Source organism: Pristiophorus japonicus, chromosome 2, assembly GCF_044704955.1.
Source record: "Pristiophorus japonicus isolate sPriJap1 chromosome 2, sPriJap1.hap1, whole genome shotgun sequence".
NCBI lineage: Eukaryota > Metazoa > Chordata > Chondrichthyes > Pristiophoridae > Pristiophorus > Pristiophorus japonicus.
In genome coordinates this window covers 126,594,215-126,610,187 of record NC_091978.1, presented here as the reverse complement: position 1 = coordinate 126,610,187, position 15,973 = coordinate 126,594,215, and the positions used below count along the sequence as shown (strand labels likewise).

Below are 15,973 nucleotides of genomic sequence, written 5' to 3'. Positions count from 1 at the left end.
CTCTGCTGTCCGTATCCTAACTCAGACCAAGTCCTGTTCATCCATCACCACTGCACTCGCAGACCTACATTGTCTTCGGTTAAACAACGCCTCAATTTTAAAATTCTCATCATTGTTTTCAAATCCCTCCAAGGCCTCTCTCTTCCCTATCTCTAACATTCACTAATCCTAAAACCCTCCAAGATATCTGTGCTCCAATTCTGGTCTCTTCCCAATTTTAATTGCTCCACGATTGGCAGCCGCACTGTCAGCTGCCAATGCCCCAAGCTCTGGAATTCCCTCCCTAAACCTCTCCGCCTCTCTATCCTTTCCTCCTTTAAGATACCCTTAAAGCCCAGCTCTTTGACCAAGCTTTTGATCATCTACTCAAATATCTCCTTATGTGGCTTCGGTGTCAAATGCTGTTTGATAATGCTCCTGTGAAGCGCTTTGGACATTTTACTATGTTAAAGGTGCGATGTAAATGCAAGTTGTTGTTGGACCATCTAAAGGGTGAGTGAGGTGCCCAAAATTGAACTGAATATTTCATCGAATGTCTGAGCAGTGGTCTGTATAAATTGAAGCAGCACTCCTTTACTTTTCCATTCTACACTGCTTACAATGAAGCCCAGCCTGCCTTTAGCCTACAAGCTACTTTTGAATGATTTAGGTACTAGACCCTAAAATCGCTTTGTTCATTTACCCAGAGCTGAAATCCACAGTATGTTTGCTAATATGATAATGGCCACTACTCACGTGAATTTACTTGGCAATACTGTTCCACAAAAAATTTGAAAAGAAGTTTCGCTCAGCACAGATAGACTGGCATCATTTTGCCTTGCATATCAAAGGCAATATTACCACCTTAGGACATATATACCCCTCCACACTCTCAGCAACACACTATCTCAAATCAAGTGACCGACCAACAATGTGATGGTTATTATCCTCAAGGCCACAAAAGCAAGAGGACAAAGCTCCATCAATCATTTACAAACTGCTCAGACAATCCTTGCCCCATACAACTGGAAGTCAGATGGTCTCCCTACTTAAATCAACAGGAAGCACAAGATCCAAGAGTAAAAACAAGTTTTCTTTTCTTCTTCAGAAAGTGTTTTGTTGCTGTGGCTTCAAATGCAAATACTAACCAGCTGCCAAGATCATAAGAAAATGGAAAAGAAAATGGCGGCTCTCATGTACACAGATATATCTGAAGGCGCTCCGATTCTTCCTGGAATAGAGGCCCAACCCATCCCAGCACCACCCTCCTCCGTCTGGCTGAACTTGTTCCCACATTGAACAACTTCTCCTTTGATTCCACTCACTTCCTCCAAATAAAAGGTGTTGCTATGGGAACCCGCATGGGTCCTAGCTATGCCTGCCTTTTCGTGGGATATGTGTAACATTTTGTTCCAGTCCTACTCAGTCCCCTCCCTCTCCTCTTTTTCCCGGTACACTGATGACTGTATCGGTACCATTTCCTGCTCTCACCCTGAACTGAAAATGTTCACTTTGCTTCCAATTTCCACCCTTCCCTCGTCTCCATAGTCCATCTCCGACTCTTCCTTTCCCCCTTTCTACTTGTGTCCTCATTTTTGGGGCTAGGCTATTGACCAACATTCACTATAAGCCCACTTCCTGGACAGACTCTATTCAATTCTCCCAGTTTCTCCACGCATCTGTTCGGACTATGCTAACTGCTACACTAGTGCTTCCGATACGTCTCCTTTTTCCTCAGCCGAGGATTCCCTCCTCTGTGGTTGACAGAGCCCTTGACCGTGTCCATTCTATTTCACCCACTTCTGCTCTCATCCCTTTCCCTCCCTCCCAGAACCACAATAGAGGTCCCCTTGTCCTCACCTTCCACCCCACCAGCCTCCACATTCGATGGATAATCCTCCGCCATTTCGCCACCTCCACCAAACAGATCTTCCCCTCCCCTTCCCATACAGCATTCTGAAGGGACCCTGGTCTACTCCTCAATCACTCCAACACCCCTTTCCCTTTTTAACGGCAACTTTCCATGCAAGCCCAGAAGATGAAGCACCTGCCCTTTTACCCCCTCCCTTCCCTCCATCCAGGTGAAACAGTGATTCATTTGTACTTCTTTCAATTTAGTATCCTGTATTTGCTGCTCACGATGCAGTGTCCACTACATTGGGGAGACAAAACAAATTGGGTGACTCGGAGCTTCCGGTCCCTTGTCACTTTGGGCTCGAGTTGCTCCTATTCTTTTGGAGCAACTAGTTTACAATGGAGTATCTTAGAAATTGCAATTCTTGGCATTTAGTTTGCTCCAATTCTAGTGAGTTAGAATAGTGTCGTTTTAGAACAGTTTTGTTTTTCCAACATCCTGCTGGGACGGGGCTCCCCCAGGAGATGCCGGTCGGGCGGGCTCCGCTGATGAGGACTTCGAGCAGGCCCTGCCGCCGCCGAGGACGCTGAGGACTTTGGGCGGGGCCCGCCCCCAGCAGATGTCAGACCGCCGCCCAGGGCCTCGGGCGGGCCCCGCCGCTGATGAGGACTTCGTGCGGGTTCCGCCCCCAGCAGATGCCGGACCGCCACCGAGGACTACGGGCGGGGTCCGCCCCCAGTGAGATGCTGTGCGGGCGGGCCCCGCCGCCGACGGAGTTCGGGCGGGGCCTGCCCCCAGGAGATGCCGGGCGGGCCGCCGCAGAAGAGGCAAGGGCTACTCGGCCGATAGGATCGTTGCCCGGAGACAGAACGCGTTGGGAGGGCCAGGAGCTACTGCGCACGCGTGCAGCTGCTGGCACGGTTTTTGCCGCAGAGCTGAAGCTCCGCCCCCAGCAGCCCCTGCTGTGCCGTGCCGAGCTGGAAACGGGCCTACAGATATCGGGGAATCACGAGGTAGGTATTCAGCGCAATTTCTGTTCTACTAATTAGGTGGGCCTCTCCGATGTGCGCCATTCTAACAGTGGTCCGAAACTTGAGCCCATTAATTCTACGCTGCACTCCCACTCTGAGCTCTTACACTGTTCCAATGATGCTCAACATAACAGCACCTCATCTTTCAATTAGGCACTTTACAGCCTTCCGGACACAACAAGGAGTTTAATTTCAGACCATAACCTCTTCGCCCATTTTTTCGATTGGCAGCTGTTGATGATTCTGCTATTCCCATTTATACCTCTTCTGGGCCCATCTTTTGTTTCATTACTTGTCCCATTACAATCTCTTTTTTTCTTGTACAATCATCCCTTGTCATTTACTCTCTCCTACCTACCATCCTATCATACACCTTCCTTTTTTGTTTTTTCTTCCCCCTCCCCACTTTCCCTGCCTCTGTACTTGCTAAAAACCTTATTATATCTCGAATTTTTCCAGTTCTGATGAAAGGTCACCAATCGGACAAGTTAACTCTGTGTCTCTCTCCACAGATGCTGCCTGACCTGCTGAGTATTTTCAGCACTTTGTTTTTTATCACATGTATATCTTTCCCATCTCCAGAGCCATGGTCTTTTTTGTGTTTGAAGTGAACCAACATAAACAAACTACTTGAATTTGGATCAGATATCTGTAACTTGGTACAATGCAAATTCTTATAAGGGATAACAGTGAACAAATATCTCCCTTCATAATCTTCAAAGGTATGTGGTAGTGCAGGTGATTAAAGAATTTATATATAGAGTTCATATTAATCATGTGGCATCTGAGCCACAATTACATTAATTTAAACTGAATCTTTGGTGTAATTCAATTACATGCAACTATTTATATATATATTATATATATATTTATAACTATTCTTGTTGCATAGTCGCTGCAATGACAAAGCAAACAATTGTTTCACCAGCATTTAGGAGCACAGTTGAATGTAAATGGCAGTCAGTCAGTGCCTTTTAAGTAGCCTATGCCTGAACGATGGGTAGTATTGGAAGGTGAGGGGGGTGAGGGGTGGGGGGAGATGGCGTGTAGAAACTAAGGCAATCGTTACGACCATATCTATCCTGAGGTCTAGATCAAATCTATTAAAGCATATTTATTATTCACACATTCACTAAAATCTCATTTTCAGTAGTTATGAATAATTTAATGAGGTTTCGGTTAAGGGCAGTTTGTGATTAAATACTCTCAGAAACTGCCGACAATCCAACTCAAACATAGCCAGATTCTGTAATGACAGCATCAGACCTGACAGGCAGATTGGATTTCTGAGATGCAAGTACAGCATTCTCTTTTCCCTTACTGCAGCCATTCATTGGACTGAGCCGTGGATACATAAGCTGTTTAAAAGATCAACCAATTAACTGAATGTGCCAGCGATGCTAAAAATGGTGCTGCAGCAATCACCAATACTCACCGCATCGCTCTCAGTGCAATCTTGTATGCCAACTCAGCATCATGAGGTAGGAGCGACGTGAAGAGATACTTGGCAAAGGTGTGCATTGGAACGCTCTCTCGGTAGATTATTTCACCCAGGCCACTGTAGGGCCCACCTACAGAGGAAAGCAAATATTAGCCTCAACAACGACACAAACAGGTCAGAAGCAAATGTGATTTGCATTAACCCTATGTACGCTGATCTCTGCCATTTCTATGATGCCAGGTGATTAAAATCTGGCTCACCCATGGGAAGGTATTTTCTAAAAGGTTCGAGAGATGCTTTAGCGAGAGAAGGTTGCCGATGCCACAGCCTACTCATCTGAGGTTATGACTGGAAAATGGGGTTAGTGAGTAAGCGAGCAAGTATGATTTACAGATCAATACAAAATATTGCACTTCTGCTAAATCAATCAGATCTCTATTTCAACTGATTAATATTTACTAGAAAGGGGAAAAGGAAGATCCAAATTATGAAATGTTCCCAAATTATAAACTCCATTGGACACAGAGTATTTTAGGTATTTTATTTAAATTCCCATAACAGCCATTGAATATAATCTATTTATACTTTGTTTCCATTTAATACAAGTTACATTCCAGAGAATTGAGCACATTTAGTGCGGTACTGTTGGAGGTGCTGTCTTTCAGACGAGATGTTAAACAGACGTTTTTCAGATGTCTACCCCTCTGAGGTGGACGCTAAAGATCCCATGGCACTATTCGAAGAAGAGCAGAGGAGTTCTCCCAATGTCCTGGCCAATATTTATCCCTCAAGCAACATTACTAAAACAAATGTTCTGGTCATTATCTCATTGCTGTTCATGGAACCTTGCTGTGTGCAAATTGGCTGTCACATTTCCCACATTACAACAGTGACTGCACGTCAAAAATACTTAATTTTGAAACGCTATATAAATTAAAGTTTGTTCTTTCTTCTTTAATGTACACCACAAAAGACCAATACATTCCAATTTATGTATTCAATTTCTCCCTCCAATCCTACATCTGTGCCTGAAGGAGCAGGTATGCAATCTGCTCCAAGGCCTACTTTGTAACACCTATAAGTGTATAGGAGAATGACTTGGTCGTCAGTTTTTCTTTGCTCCTTCGAATTAGACATTTGCAGAGGGATTGTTCATCAGCAGTCTCCGTGATCTCATTACATGGGGCACACGAGGCGACAAGCCCTGCCTTGGCTGTGATAGTGCTTTGTTATCTCAAATGTGCATTCAAAATGAGATAGCATGTCAAGTATATTTGATCAGAAGCAGGCTGCATTGCAAAAAATTATTTTGAAACATAGAATAATTGGAGTTCTGCATCAAGTGAGGAGCATACAGTAGCATGTATGGTAGTATAGTGGTTATGTTACTGGACAAGTAATCGAGAGGCCAGGACTAATGATCTGGAGACGCGAGTTCAAATTCTATGATGGCAGCTGGGGAATTTAAATTCAGTTAATTAATTAATTCTGGAATAAAAAACTAGCATCAGGAATGGTGAATTAATAAAACTGCCAGATTATAAAAACCCATGTGGATCACGAATGTGCTTTAGGGAAGGACATTAGCTTGGATGATGTGGAATCGGTATGAGTGGAGCTACAGAATACCAAGGGACAGAAAACGCTAGTGGGAGTTGTGTACAGACCACCAAACAGTAGTAGTGAGGTTGGGGACAGCATCAAACAAGAAATTAGGGATGCATGTAATAAAGGTACAGCAGTTATCATGGGTGACGACGAATCTACATATTGATTGGGCTAACCAAACTGCAGTGGATGAGGATTTCCTGGCGTGTATTAGGGATGGTTTTCTAGACCAATATGTCGATAAACCAACTAGAGAGCTGGCCATCCTAGACTGGGTGATGTGTAATGAGAAGGGACTAATTAGCAATCTTGTTGTGCGAGGCCCCTTGGGGAAGAGTGACCATAACATGGTAGAATTCTTTATTAAGATGGAGAGTGACACAGTTAATTCAGAAACTAGGGTCCTGATCTTAAGGAAAGGTAACTTCGATGGTTTGAGGCGTGAATTGGCTAGAATAGACTGGCAAATGATACTTAAAGGGTTGACGGTGGATAGGCAATGGCAAACATTTAAAGATAACATGGATGAACTTCAGCAATTGTACATCCCTGTCTGGAGTAAAAATAAAACAGGGAAGGTGGCTCAACCGTGGCTAACAAGGGAAATTAAGGATAGTGTTAAATCCAAGGAAGAGGCATATAAATTGGCCAGAAAAAGCAACAACCTGAGGACTGGGAGAAATATATAATTCAGCAGAGGAGAACAAAGGGTTTAATTAAGAGGGGTAAAGTAGAGTATGAGAGGAAGCTTGCCTGGAACATAAAAACTGACTGCAAAAATTTCTATAGATATGTGGAGAAAAAGATTAGTGAAGACAAACGTAGGTCCCTTGCAGTCAGATTCAGGTGAATTTATAATGGGGAACAAAGAAATGGCAGACCAGTTGAACAAATACTTTGGTTCTGTCTTCACGAAGGAAGACACAAATAACCTTCCGGACATACTAGGGGACTGAGGGTCTAGTGAGAAGGAGGAACTGAAGGATATCCTTATTAGGAGGGAAATTGATGGGATTGAAGGCCGATAAATCCCCGGGGCCTGATCGTCTGCATCCCAGAGTACTTAAGGAAGTGGAAATAGTGGATGCATTGATGATCCTTTTCCAACAGTCTATCGACTCTGGATCAGTTCCTATGGACTGGAGGGTAGCTAATGTAACACCACTTTTTAAAAAAGGGAGAAGAAAGCATGTAATGATAGACCGGTTAGCCTGACATCAGTAGTGGGGAAAATGTTGGAATCAATTAAGGATGAAATAGAAGCGCATTTGGAAAGCAGTGACAGGATCGGTCCAAGTCAGCATGGATTTATGAAGGGGAAATCTTCTGGAATTTTTTGAGGATGTAACTAGTAGAGTGGGGACAAGGGAGAACCAGTGGATGTGGTGTATTTGGACTTTCAAAAGGCTTTTGGACAAGGTCCCACACAAGAGATTGGTGTGCAAAATCAAAGCACATGGTATTGGGGGTAATATACGGACGTGGATAGAGAACTGGTTGGCAGACAGGAAGCAGAGAGTCGGGAGAAACTGGTCCTTTTCAGAATGGCAGGCAGTGACTGGTGGAGTGCCGCAGGGCTCAGTGCTGGGATCCCAGCTCTTTACAATATACATCAATGATTTGGATGAAGGAATTGAGTGTAATATCTCCAAGTTTGCAGATGACACTAAACTGGGTGGCAGTGTGAGCTGTGAGGGGGATGCTAGGAGGCTGTAGGGTGACTTGGACAGGTTAGATGAGTGGGCAAATGCATGGCAGATGGAGTATAATGTGGATAAATGTGAGGTTATCCACTTTGGGGGCAAAAACACGAAGACAGATTATCTGAATGGCGGCAGATTAGGAAAAGGGAAGGTGCAACGAGACCTGGATGTCATGGTTCATCAAGTCATTGAAAGTTGGCATACAGGTACAGCAGGCGGTGAAGGCAAATGGTATGTTGGCCTTCATAGCTAGTGGATTTGAGTATAGGAGCAGGGAGGTCTTACTGCAGTTGTACATGGCTTTGGTGAGGACTCACCTGGAATAGTGTGTTCAGTTTTGGTCTCCTAATCTTGCTATTGAGGGAGTGCACCAGACTGATTCTCGGGATGGCAGGACTGACATGAGGAGAGATTGGATCAACTGGGCCTTTATACATTGGAGTTTAGAAGGATGAGAGGGGATCTCATAGAAACACAAGATTCTGACGGGACGGGACAGGTTAGATGTGGGCAGAATGTTCCCGATGTTGGGGAACTCCAGAACCAGGGGACACAGTCTTAGGATAAGGGGTAGGCCATTTAGGACTGCGATGAGGAGAAACTTCTTCACTCAGAGTTGTTAACCTGTGCAATTCCCTGCCACAGAGAGTTGTTGATGCCAGTTCATTGGATATATTCAAGAGGGAGTTAGATATGGCCCTTACGGCCAAGAGGATCAAGGGGTATGGAGAGAAAGCAGGAAAGGGGTACTGAGGGAATGATCAGCCATGATCTTATTGAATGGTGGTGCAGGCACGAAGGGCCGAATGGCCTAGTCCTGCACCTATTTTCTATGTTTTTATGTTTCTAAATCTGCTGTCCTTACCTGGTCTGGCCTATATGTGACTCCAGACCCAGAGCAATGTAGTTAACTTTTAATTGCGGTTCAAAGCGGCGGCTTACCACCACCTTCTCAAGGGCAATACATGCTGGTCTTGCCAGAGATGCCCACATCCCATGAACGAATAAGAATAAAAAAATATATTGAAGTGACCCAGTTAAATGAATCGAACAGGATTTACAGTGAAGACAAGCATTATATGGAGTTCAAAAGCTCATCTCCCTTAACTAAAAATGTCAAAAATAATTGAGAACATTGTTCTAAGGTGCGTTGCAGCGCAGTAATCTCAAAGGTCCCACGCAGGCCGCTCATCGGCTTTTACAATGCAAGTACTGCGCATGCGCGGAAATTTAAAAGGACTGCGCAGTAAAAGAAGCAGCCTGCGCAGAACAAAGCGCCCCTTACTAGGAATATTAATTGAGACTGATAATTAACATGAGGAAGAGTATTTAAAAACATAAATAAATTGCACAATCTTGCTCATGGATAAGAGAACAGTAATCCATTCCTACCCAATGTATTCAAATTGTTTTTACTCAAAGGACATAACTTGTTTAGATTTAAGGTTGTGTAACAATCAGGACAACCCAGCGTGTTAGAAAGGGTTCATATGTGTTAGTTTCCACAATTCGCCCAGCAGCAAGTTCCCAATCTCAACATTGGCACCAAGGGGCAGTGTGGTGCCAGGCAGAGGCAAGGTACTTTGGCAAACAGATTGAAGGAAAACATTAAGTACACATACAGCAAAGCAGCAATTGTGAAGATTAAGTTGTTTAAAGTTAGTTAAATTACCTTCTAACAGGAAGACTGCTTGTTTTCGAAAAATTTTCACCAGCATGTCATCTAATTCGATCTCCTGCAGCTTTGCAATCAGCTGCTCCTCATTGCGACACACTTTCTCCTGGGCATACAAACCATCAGGCATTATTCGTTGCTGGCCCAATCCAATCAGGGCTATTTCAACAGCTAGAGTTAAATAAGATTCCCCATCTTCCAGGAATTTGTGTGCCGGTAGATGTTGGTACTCCAGCAATTTCAACTGCCCCATAGTTTCTGAGAGAGAAAACAATCACACATGATTGCATGAAATTCAGTATATTGAACAAACTAGTTAAAATGCAACCGCAATATACTCTTCAAATGGTAAACAAAATGCCTAGGCCATACTAAGCCATACCTGTATTCAGTTCGCTGATCTCAACCAGAGTTGCTACAACTGTTGGCCTCAGTGCCCATGGGATCATACCCCAGCATGACTCAGCACCTCCAGGAATGGAGGGAGTAAATGCAGCTCAGTTCCAATTTTAGAAACTCCAACCATCATGCAAGTTGGTGAAGTGTTTTTACAAAAGAGATTGCTGAAGAATAATTGAGGATCATTCACCCAAGCAAGTCTGTGCACCACCTATCAGCTGTCTACAAGCCTGGAAAGCAGGTTGTTTGAGCCAAGAAAATTACAAGCGGCTGGGGTGAAAACAGGACAGAGCTGGAATGGAAAAAGGAGGTTGTGAAAACATCACACGAATTTTACCAAAAAAGTAACTGCGTACACTAAAGTTCTGCATTGGCATTCTTGCAGAATTCACAAAGTAGTGCACAAAATGTTGGATGCCATCTCAGACCAAAAAAAAAATTAATGGAACTCTGCAGTTTTGGTAAATTACAAATTCCATTATTAGCACCCATCTCGGGTGAAACAAACAACTGACTAAATTTAAACAGGATACAAATAATTTTGATAAATTATTAACAATCCCAGTTCACCATCACACTTAGGATTATGATGTAGAACCAAGACACCAGAAAAAGGATTGTATGATCTGGGCGGTGGTAAAGCATCCATCTCCCCACAAGGTAGGATGCTCAAGTGCTGAAGCTTGGCAGCCATTCAGATCTGCTAGCCGCTGTTAATAGGGTTTAATCATTTCTCAGTCAGGCCACTAGAGGGATCCCAAAGGGTGAAAAAAAAAAGAAAAACTGAATACACTCACTCCTATCCAAGGAACTTGTGTGACCCGATTGTTAAACAGTAATCAAATGTGTTGCAGGGCAATCTACAGGCCAGACCCACTCCCTCCCTACCTCGCCCCCACCCCCGCCTCCCCCACCCCCCTCAGCCTGGATGAAGATAGCTCCTGCCAGGTCCAGGTCTTTTCATTAACAGCAGCCCTTTATACAACGGTGACTACACTTCAAAAGTACTTAATTTGCTGTAAAGCGCATTGGGACATCCTGAGGTCATGAAAGGAGCTATATAAATACAAGTCTTTCTTAAATTTACAGGCTATATATTCTGAAGGAACTTAACCACAACTTGCAACGTTAATTGAATGCATCGTACAGAGTGTGGGAATTCGGTGCGGGGGGCGGAGGGAAAAAGGAGGTGCTCCTTTTTGCCTTTTAACACTTGTTGTGGTTAAGCTTGAGGCAGTAAGTATTTAAAACTAGGAGCCTATAATTAATACTTTATTAAATTAATGGCAGAAATATGCAACAAACATTGTGTGTCTGTCTGTAGAAGACAAAGATAAAATCAGAAATGGTGGGGAACCAAGGGTCTAATGAAAGTGAGGAATTTAAAGACATTAATATTTGTAAAGAAAAAGTACTGGAGAAATTAATGGGATTAAAAGCCGACAAATCCCCTGGACCTGATGGCCTACACCCTCTGGCTTTAAATGAGGTGGCTGCAGATAGTGGATGCTTTGGTTTTGATCTTCCAGAATTCCCTAGATTCTAGAACGATCCCCATGAATTGGAATGTAGCAAATGTAACCCTGCTATTCAAGAAAGGAGGGAGAGAGAAAACAGACCAGTTAGCCTAACATCAGCAGTAGGGAAAATGTTAGAATCTATTAAGAATGTGGCAATAGGGCACGAGGAAGAGCACAATATGATTAGACAGAGTCAACACGGTTCTATGAAAGGGAATTCAGGTTTGACAAATCGGTTAAGAGTTTTTTGACAGTGTAACTAGCAGGGTAGATAAGGCGGAACCAGTGAACATAGTACATTTGAATTTTCAGAAGGCATTTGATAAGGTGCCACACAAGAAGTTGTTACACAAGATTAGGGCTCATGGAATTGGGGGTAATATATTACATAGGATTGCATAGGATATATGGCACAGAAACAGGCCATTTGGCCCAACCAGTCCATGCCAGCTTTTATGCTCCACTCGAGCCTCCTCCCATCTTTCCTCATCTAAATCTATCTGCATACTCCGATTCCCCTCTCCCTCATGCTGGTCTAACCTCCCTTTAAATGCATCCATACTATTCGCTTCAACCACCCCGTCGTAGCAAGTTCCACATTCTCACCACTCTGGATAAAACATTTTCTTCTGAATTCGCTATTGGATTTCTTGGTTTGATGGCTTCTAGTTATGCTCGTCCCCGCAAGTGGAAACATTCTCTCTGTATCCACTCTATTTCCCACATTACAACAGTGACTACTCTCCAGAAGTAAGTCGATGGCTGTAAAATGCTTTGAGACGTCCAGTGGTCGTGAAAGGCGCTATATAAATCTAAGTCTTTCTTTTTCTTTCTGTCAAAACCTTCCATAATTTTAAAGACCTCTATTAGGTCACCCCTCAGCCTTCATTTTTCAAGAGAAAAGAGACCCAGCCTGTTCATCCTTTCCGGATATGTATACCCTCACATTTCTGGTATCATCCTTGCAAATCTTCTCTGCACCCTCACCAGTGCCTCTATATACTTTTTAATAGTATGGCGATCAGAACTGTACACAGTACTCTTAAGTGTGGTCTAACCAAAATTCAATACAGGTTTAGCATAACTTCCCTACTTTTCAATTCTATACCTCTAGCAATAAACCCCAAGTGCTTGGTTTGCTTTTTTATGGCTTTGCTAACCCGTGTCACAACTTTTAGCGATTTGTGTATTTGTACTAGAGATCACCTTGTTCCTCTACCCCACCTAGACTCTCACCCTCCAAGTAATAAGTGACCTCCCTATGCTTCCTACCAAAGTATAATACCTCACATTTATCTGTGTTGAACTTCATTTGCCAATTAAATGCCCATTTTGCAAATTTATTAATGTCTTCCTGTAATTTGTTGCAGTCCTCCTCAGTATTGACTATCCACCCCCGTCCCCCGCAATTTGGTGTCATCTGCAAATTTATAAACTGGATTTTTGATTCCCAAATCTAAATCATTAACATAAATTGGCAACAGTGGTCCCAGCACTGATCCTTGTGGAACACCACTACCCACCTTCTGCCACTGTGAATAGCTACCTTTTAACCCTACTCCGTTTTTTGTCTTGAAGCCAGCTACCTATCCATTCTGTTACTTGTCCCCTGACTCCGCATTCTCTGATCTTGTTCATCAGTCTATTATGGGGTACCTTATTGAAGACCTTTTTAAAATCTAGATAAATTACATCTACTGCATTACCATTATCTAATCTCTCTGTTACCTCTTCAAAAAAAATTCAATGAGGTTAGTCAAGCAAGACTTTCCCTTTTGAAATCCATGCTGACTATTCGTTATTATATTTTTGGTTTCTAGATGTTCTTCTATTTTCTCCTTTAGTAGGGATTCCATTATTTTTTTCTACCACCGATGTGAAGCTGACTGGTCTATAATTCCCTGGACAGGTTCTATCCCCCTTCTTAAATATAGGTATTACATTAGCTATCCGCCATTCCTCTGGCACTAATGAATTATTAAATATGTGTAGTAAGGTCTCTGCTACCTCGTCCCTAGATTCTTTTAAAATGCATGGATGCAATCCATTCCGTCCAGGGGTTTTATCCTCTGAGTTTGTTTAGTTTATTTAATATATCCCCTCTTTTTATTTTAAATGTACTTATCTCATCATTCAATGTCATGTCCACCTGTTCTATCTCCCTTGTAAATACTGAAGCAAAATAATTATTTAATATTTCTGCCATCTCTCTATTGTTACCTGTGGTATTATCCTGTCTATCCCTTAATGGCCCTATTTCAATTAGCATGGATTGAGGATTGGTTAATGGACATAAGCCAGAGTGTAGGAATAGATGGGTAATTTTCAGGGTGGCAGGGTGTAACTAGTGGAGTGCCGTAAGGATCAGTGCTGGAGCCTCAGCTATTTACAATCTATATAATGACTTAGATGAGGGGAACGGTGTAATGTATCCAAGTTTGCTGACAATACAAACCTAGGCAGAAAAGTAAGTTGTGAGGAGGATGCAATGGAACATAGAGGTAAAGTGATTGAGCAAGAGGTGGCAGATGGAATATAACGTGGGGAAGTGTGAAATTATCCACTTTGGTAGCAAGAATGGAAAAGGAGAATATGTTTTTTTTAAATAAAAGGAGAGACACTAGTAAATATTGGTATGCAGAGGGATTTGGGGGTCCTTGTACACGAATCACAAAGTTATCATAGGCAGTCCCTCGAAATCAAGGACGACTTGCTTCTACATGAGTTCTCAGGTGGCTGTACAGTCCAATGCGGGAATTACAGTCTCTGTAACTGGTGCGACAGACAGTGGTTGAAGGAAAGGGTGAGTGGGGAGCCTGGTTTGCCACACGCTCCTTCTGCTGTCACGCTTGGTTTCTGCATGCTCTCGGCGACGAGACTCGAGATGCTCAGCACCCGCCCCCCCCCACCCCACATGCTCTTCCTCCACTTTGGGAGTCTTGGGCCAAGAATTCCCAGGTGCTGGTGGAGATATTACACTAATCAAGGAGGCTTTGAGGGTGTTCTTGAAGCATTTCCTCTGCTCACTTGGGGCTTGTTTGCCGTGTAGGAGTTCCGAGTAGAGCACTTGCTTAGGGGGTGTTGTGTCGGGCATACGGATGACGTGGCCCATCCAATGGAGCTGATAGAGTGTGGTCAGTGCTTTGATGCTGGGGACGTTGGCCTGATTTGCAGGATCTTGTGGAGGCAGCGCTGGTGGTACTTCTCCAGCGCTTTGAGGTGTCTGTGTGTTATAGGAGGGCAGGAATCACTACTGCCCTGTAGACCATAAGCTTGGTGCCAGATTTGAGGTCCTGGTCTTCAAACACTCTTGCTCAGGAGACAGAAGGCTGCGCTGGCACACTGGTGGCGGTGTTGGACCTCTTCATCGATGTCTGCCCTTGCTGATAGTAGACTCCCGAGGTATGGAAAATGGTCCACTTTGTCCAAGGCCGAGCCGTGGATTTTGATGAGCGGGGGGCAATGCTGTATGGCGGGGTCAGGTTGGTGGAGGACCTTTGTCTTATGGATGTTTAGTGTAAGGCTTTCGTATGCCTCAGTGAAGGTGTTGACGATGGCTTGGAGTTCAGCCTCTGAATGTGCACAGACGCAAGCATCGTCCATGTACTGTAGTTCGATGACAGAGGATGGGATGACCTTGGAGGTGATGTAGGTTGAGCAGGTTCCTATTGGTTCTATAGTTTAGTTCCACTCCAGAAGGGAGCTTGTTGATGATGAGAAGGAGCAGTGCAGCAAGAAAGATTGAGAAGAGCATTGGTGCGATGACACAACCCTGCTTGACCCCGGTCCGGATGTGGATTGGGTCTGTGGTGGATCCATTGGTCAGGATCACGGCTTGCATGTTGTCGTGGAGCAGGTGGAGGATGGTGACAAACTTTTGGGGGCAGCCGAAACGGAGGAGGACGCTCCATAGTCCCTCACGGTTGACAGTGTCAAAGGCCTTTGTGAGGTCAAAGAAGGCCATGTGCAAGGGTGGTTGTTGTTCCCTGCATTTCTCTTGTAGTTGTCGCGTGGTGAAGATCATGACCGTTGTACCACTTAGTGGACGGAATCCGCATTGTGACTCTGGGAAGAGCTCTTCAGCTACATGCAGGTACAGGAAGAAATTAGGATGGTAAATGGTATGTTAGCCTTTATTGCAAGGGGGTTGGAGTACTAGAGTAAGGAAGTCTTGCTGCAATTATCTAGGGCTTTGGTGAGAGCACACCTGGGAATAGTGTGTACAATTTTAGTCTCTTTATCTAAGGAAGCATATACTTGCCTTGGAGGGGTTGCAACCAAGGTTCACTCGATTGATTCCTGGATTTATAGAAACATAGAAACTAGGTGCAGGTGTAGGCCATTCGGCCCTTCGAGCCTGCACTGCCATTCAATGAGTTCATGGCTGAACATGCAACTTCAAGTACCCCTTTCCTGCTTTCTCACCATACCCCTTGATCCCCCTAGTAGTAAGGACTACATCTAACTCCTTTTTGAATATATTTAGTGAATTGGCCTCAACAACTTTCAGTGGCAGAGAATTCCAAGGTTCACCACTCTCTGGGTGAAGAAGTTTCTCTTCATCTTGGTCCTAAATGGCTTACCCCTTATCCTTAGACTGTGACCCCTGGTTCTGGACTTCCCCAACATTGGGAACATTCTTCCTGCATCTAACCTGTCTAAACCCGTCAGAATTTCATCCTGGGATGAAAGAGCTGTCCTATGAGGAGAGTTTGATTAGAATGGCCCTATATTGTCTGGAGTTTAGAAGAATGAGAGGTGA

General features: G+C 43.9%; 1 protein-coding gene across 3 annotated transcripts in view; it reads right to left on the bottom strand.

Moving 5' to 3' along the window:
• LOC139240721 (zinc finger SWIM domain-containing protein 6) overlaps window positions 1-15,973 on the bottom strand; it is a 244,922-nt gene that overhangs the window by 35,437 nt on the left and 193,512 nt on the right. For all 3 annotated transcript variants that reach the window (XM_070869236.1, XM_070869237.1, XM_070869239.1), the window contains exons 9-10: window positions 9,290-9,550; window positions 4,301-4,436 (exon numbers count right to left, since the gene is read on the bottom strand). In XM_070869236.1, the coding sequence (XP_070725337.1) occupies window positions 4,301-4,436; window positions 9,290-9,550 (397 nt within the window). The remainder of the gene's footprint in view (window positions 1-4,300; window positions 4,437-9,289; window positions 9,551-15,973) is intronic.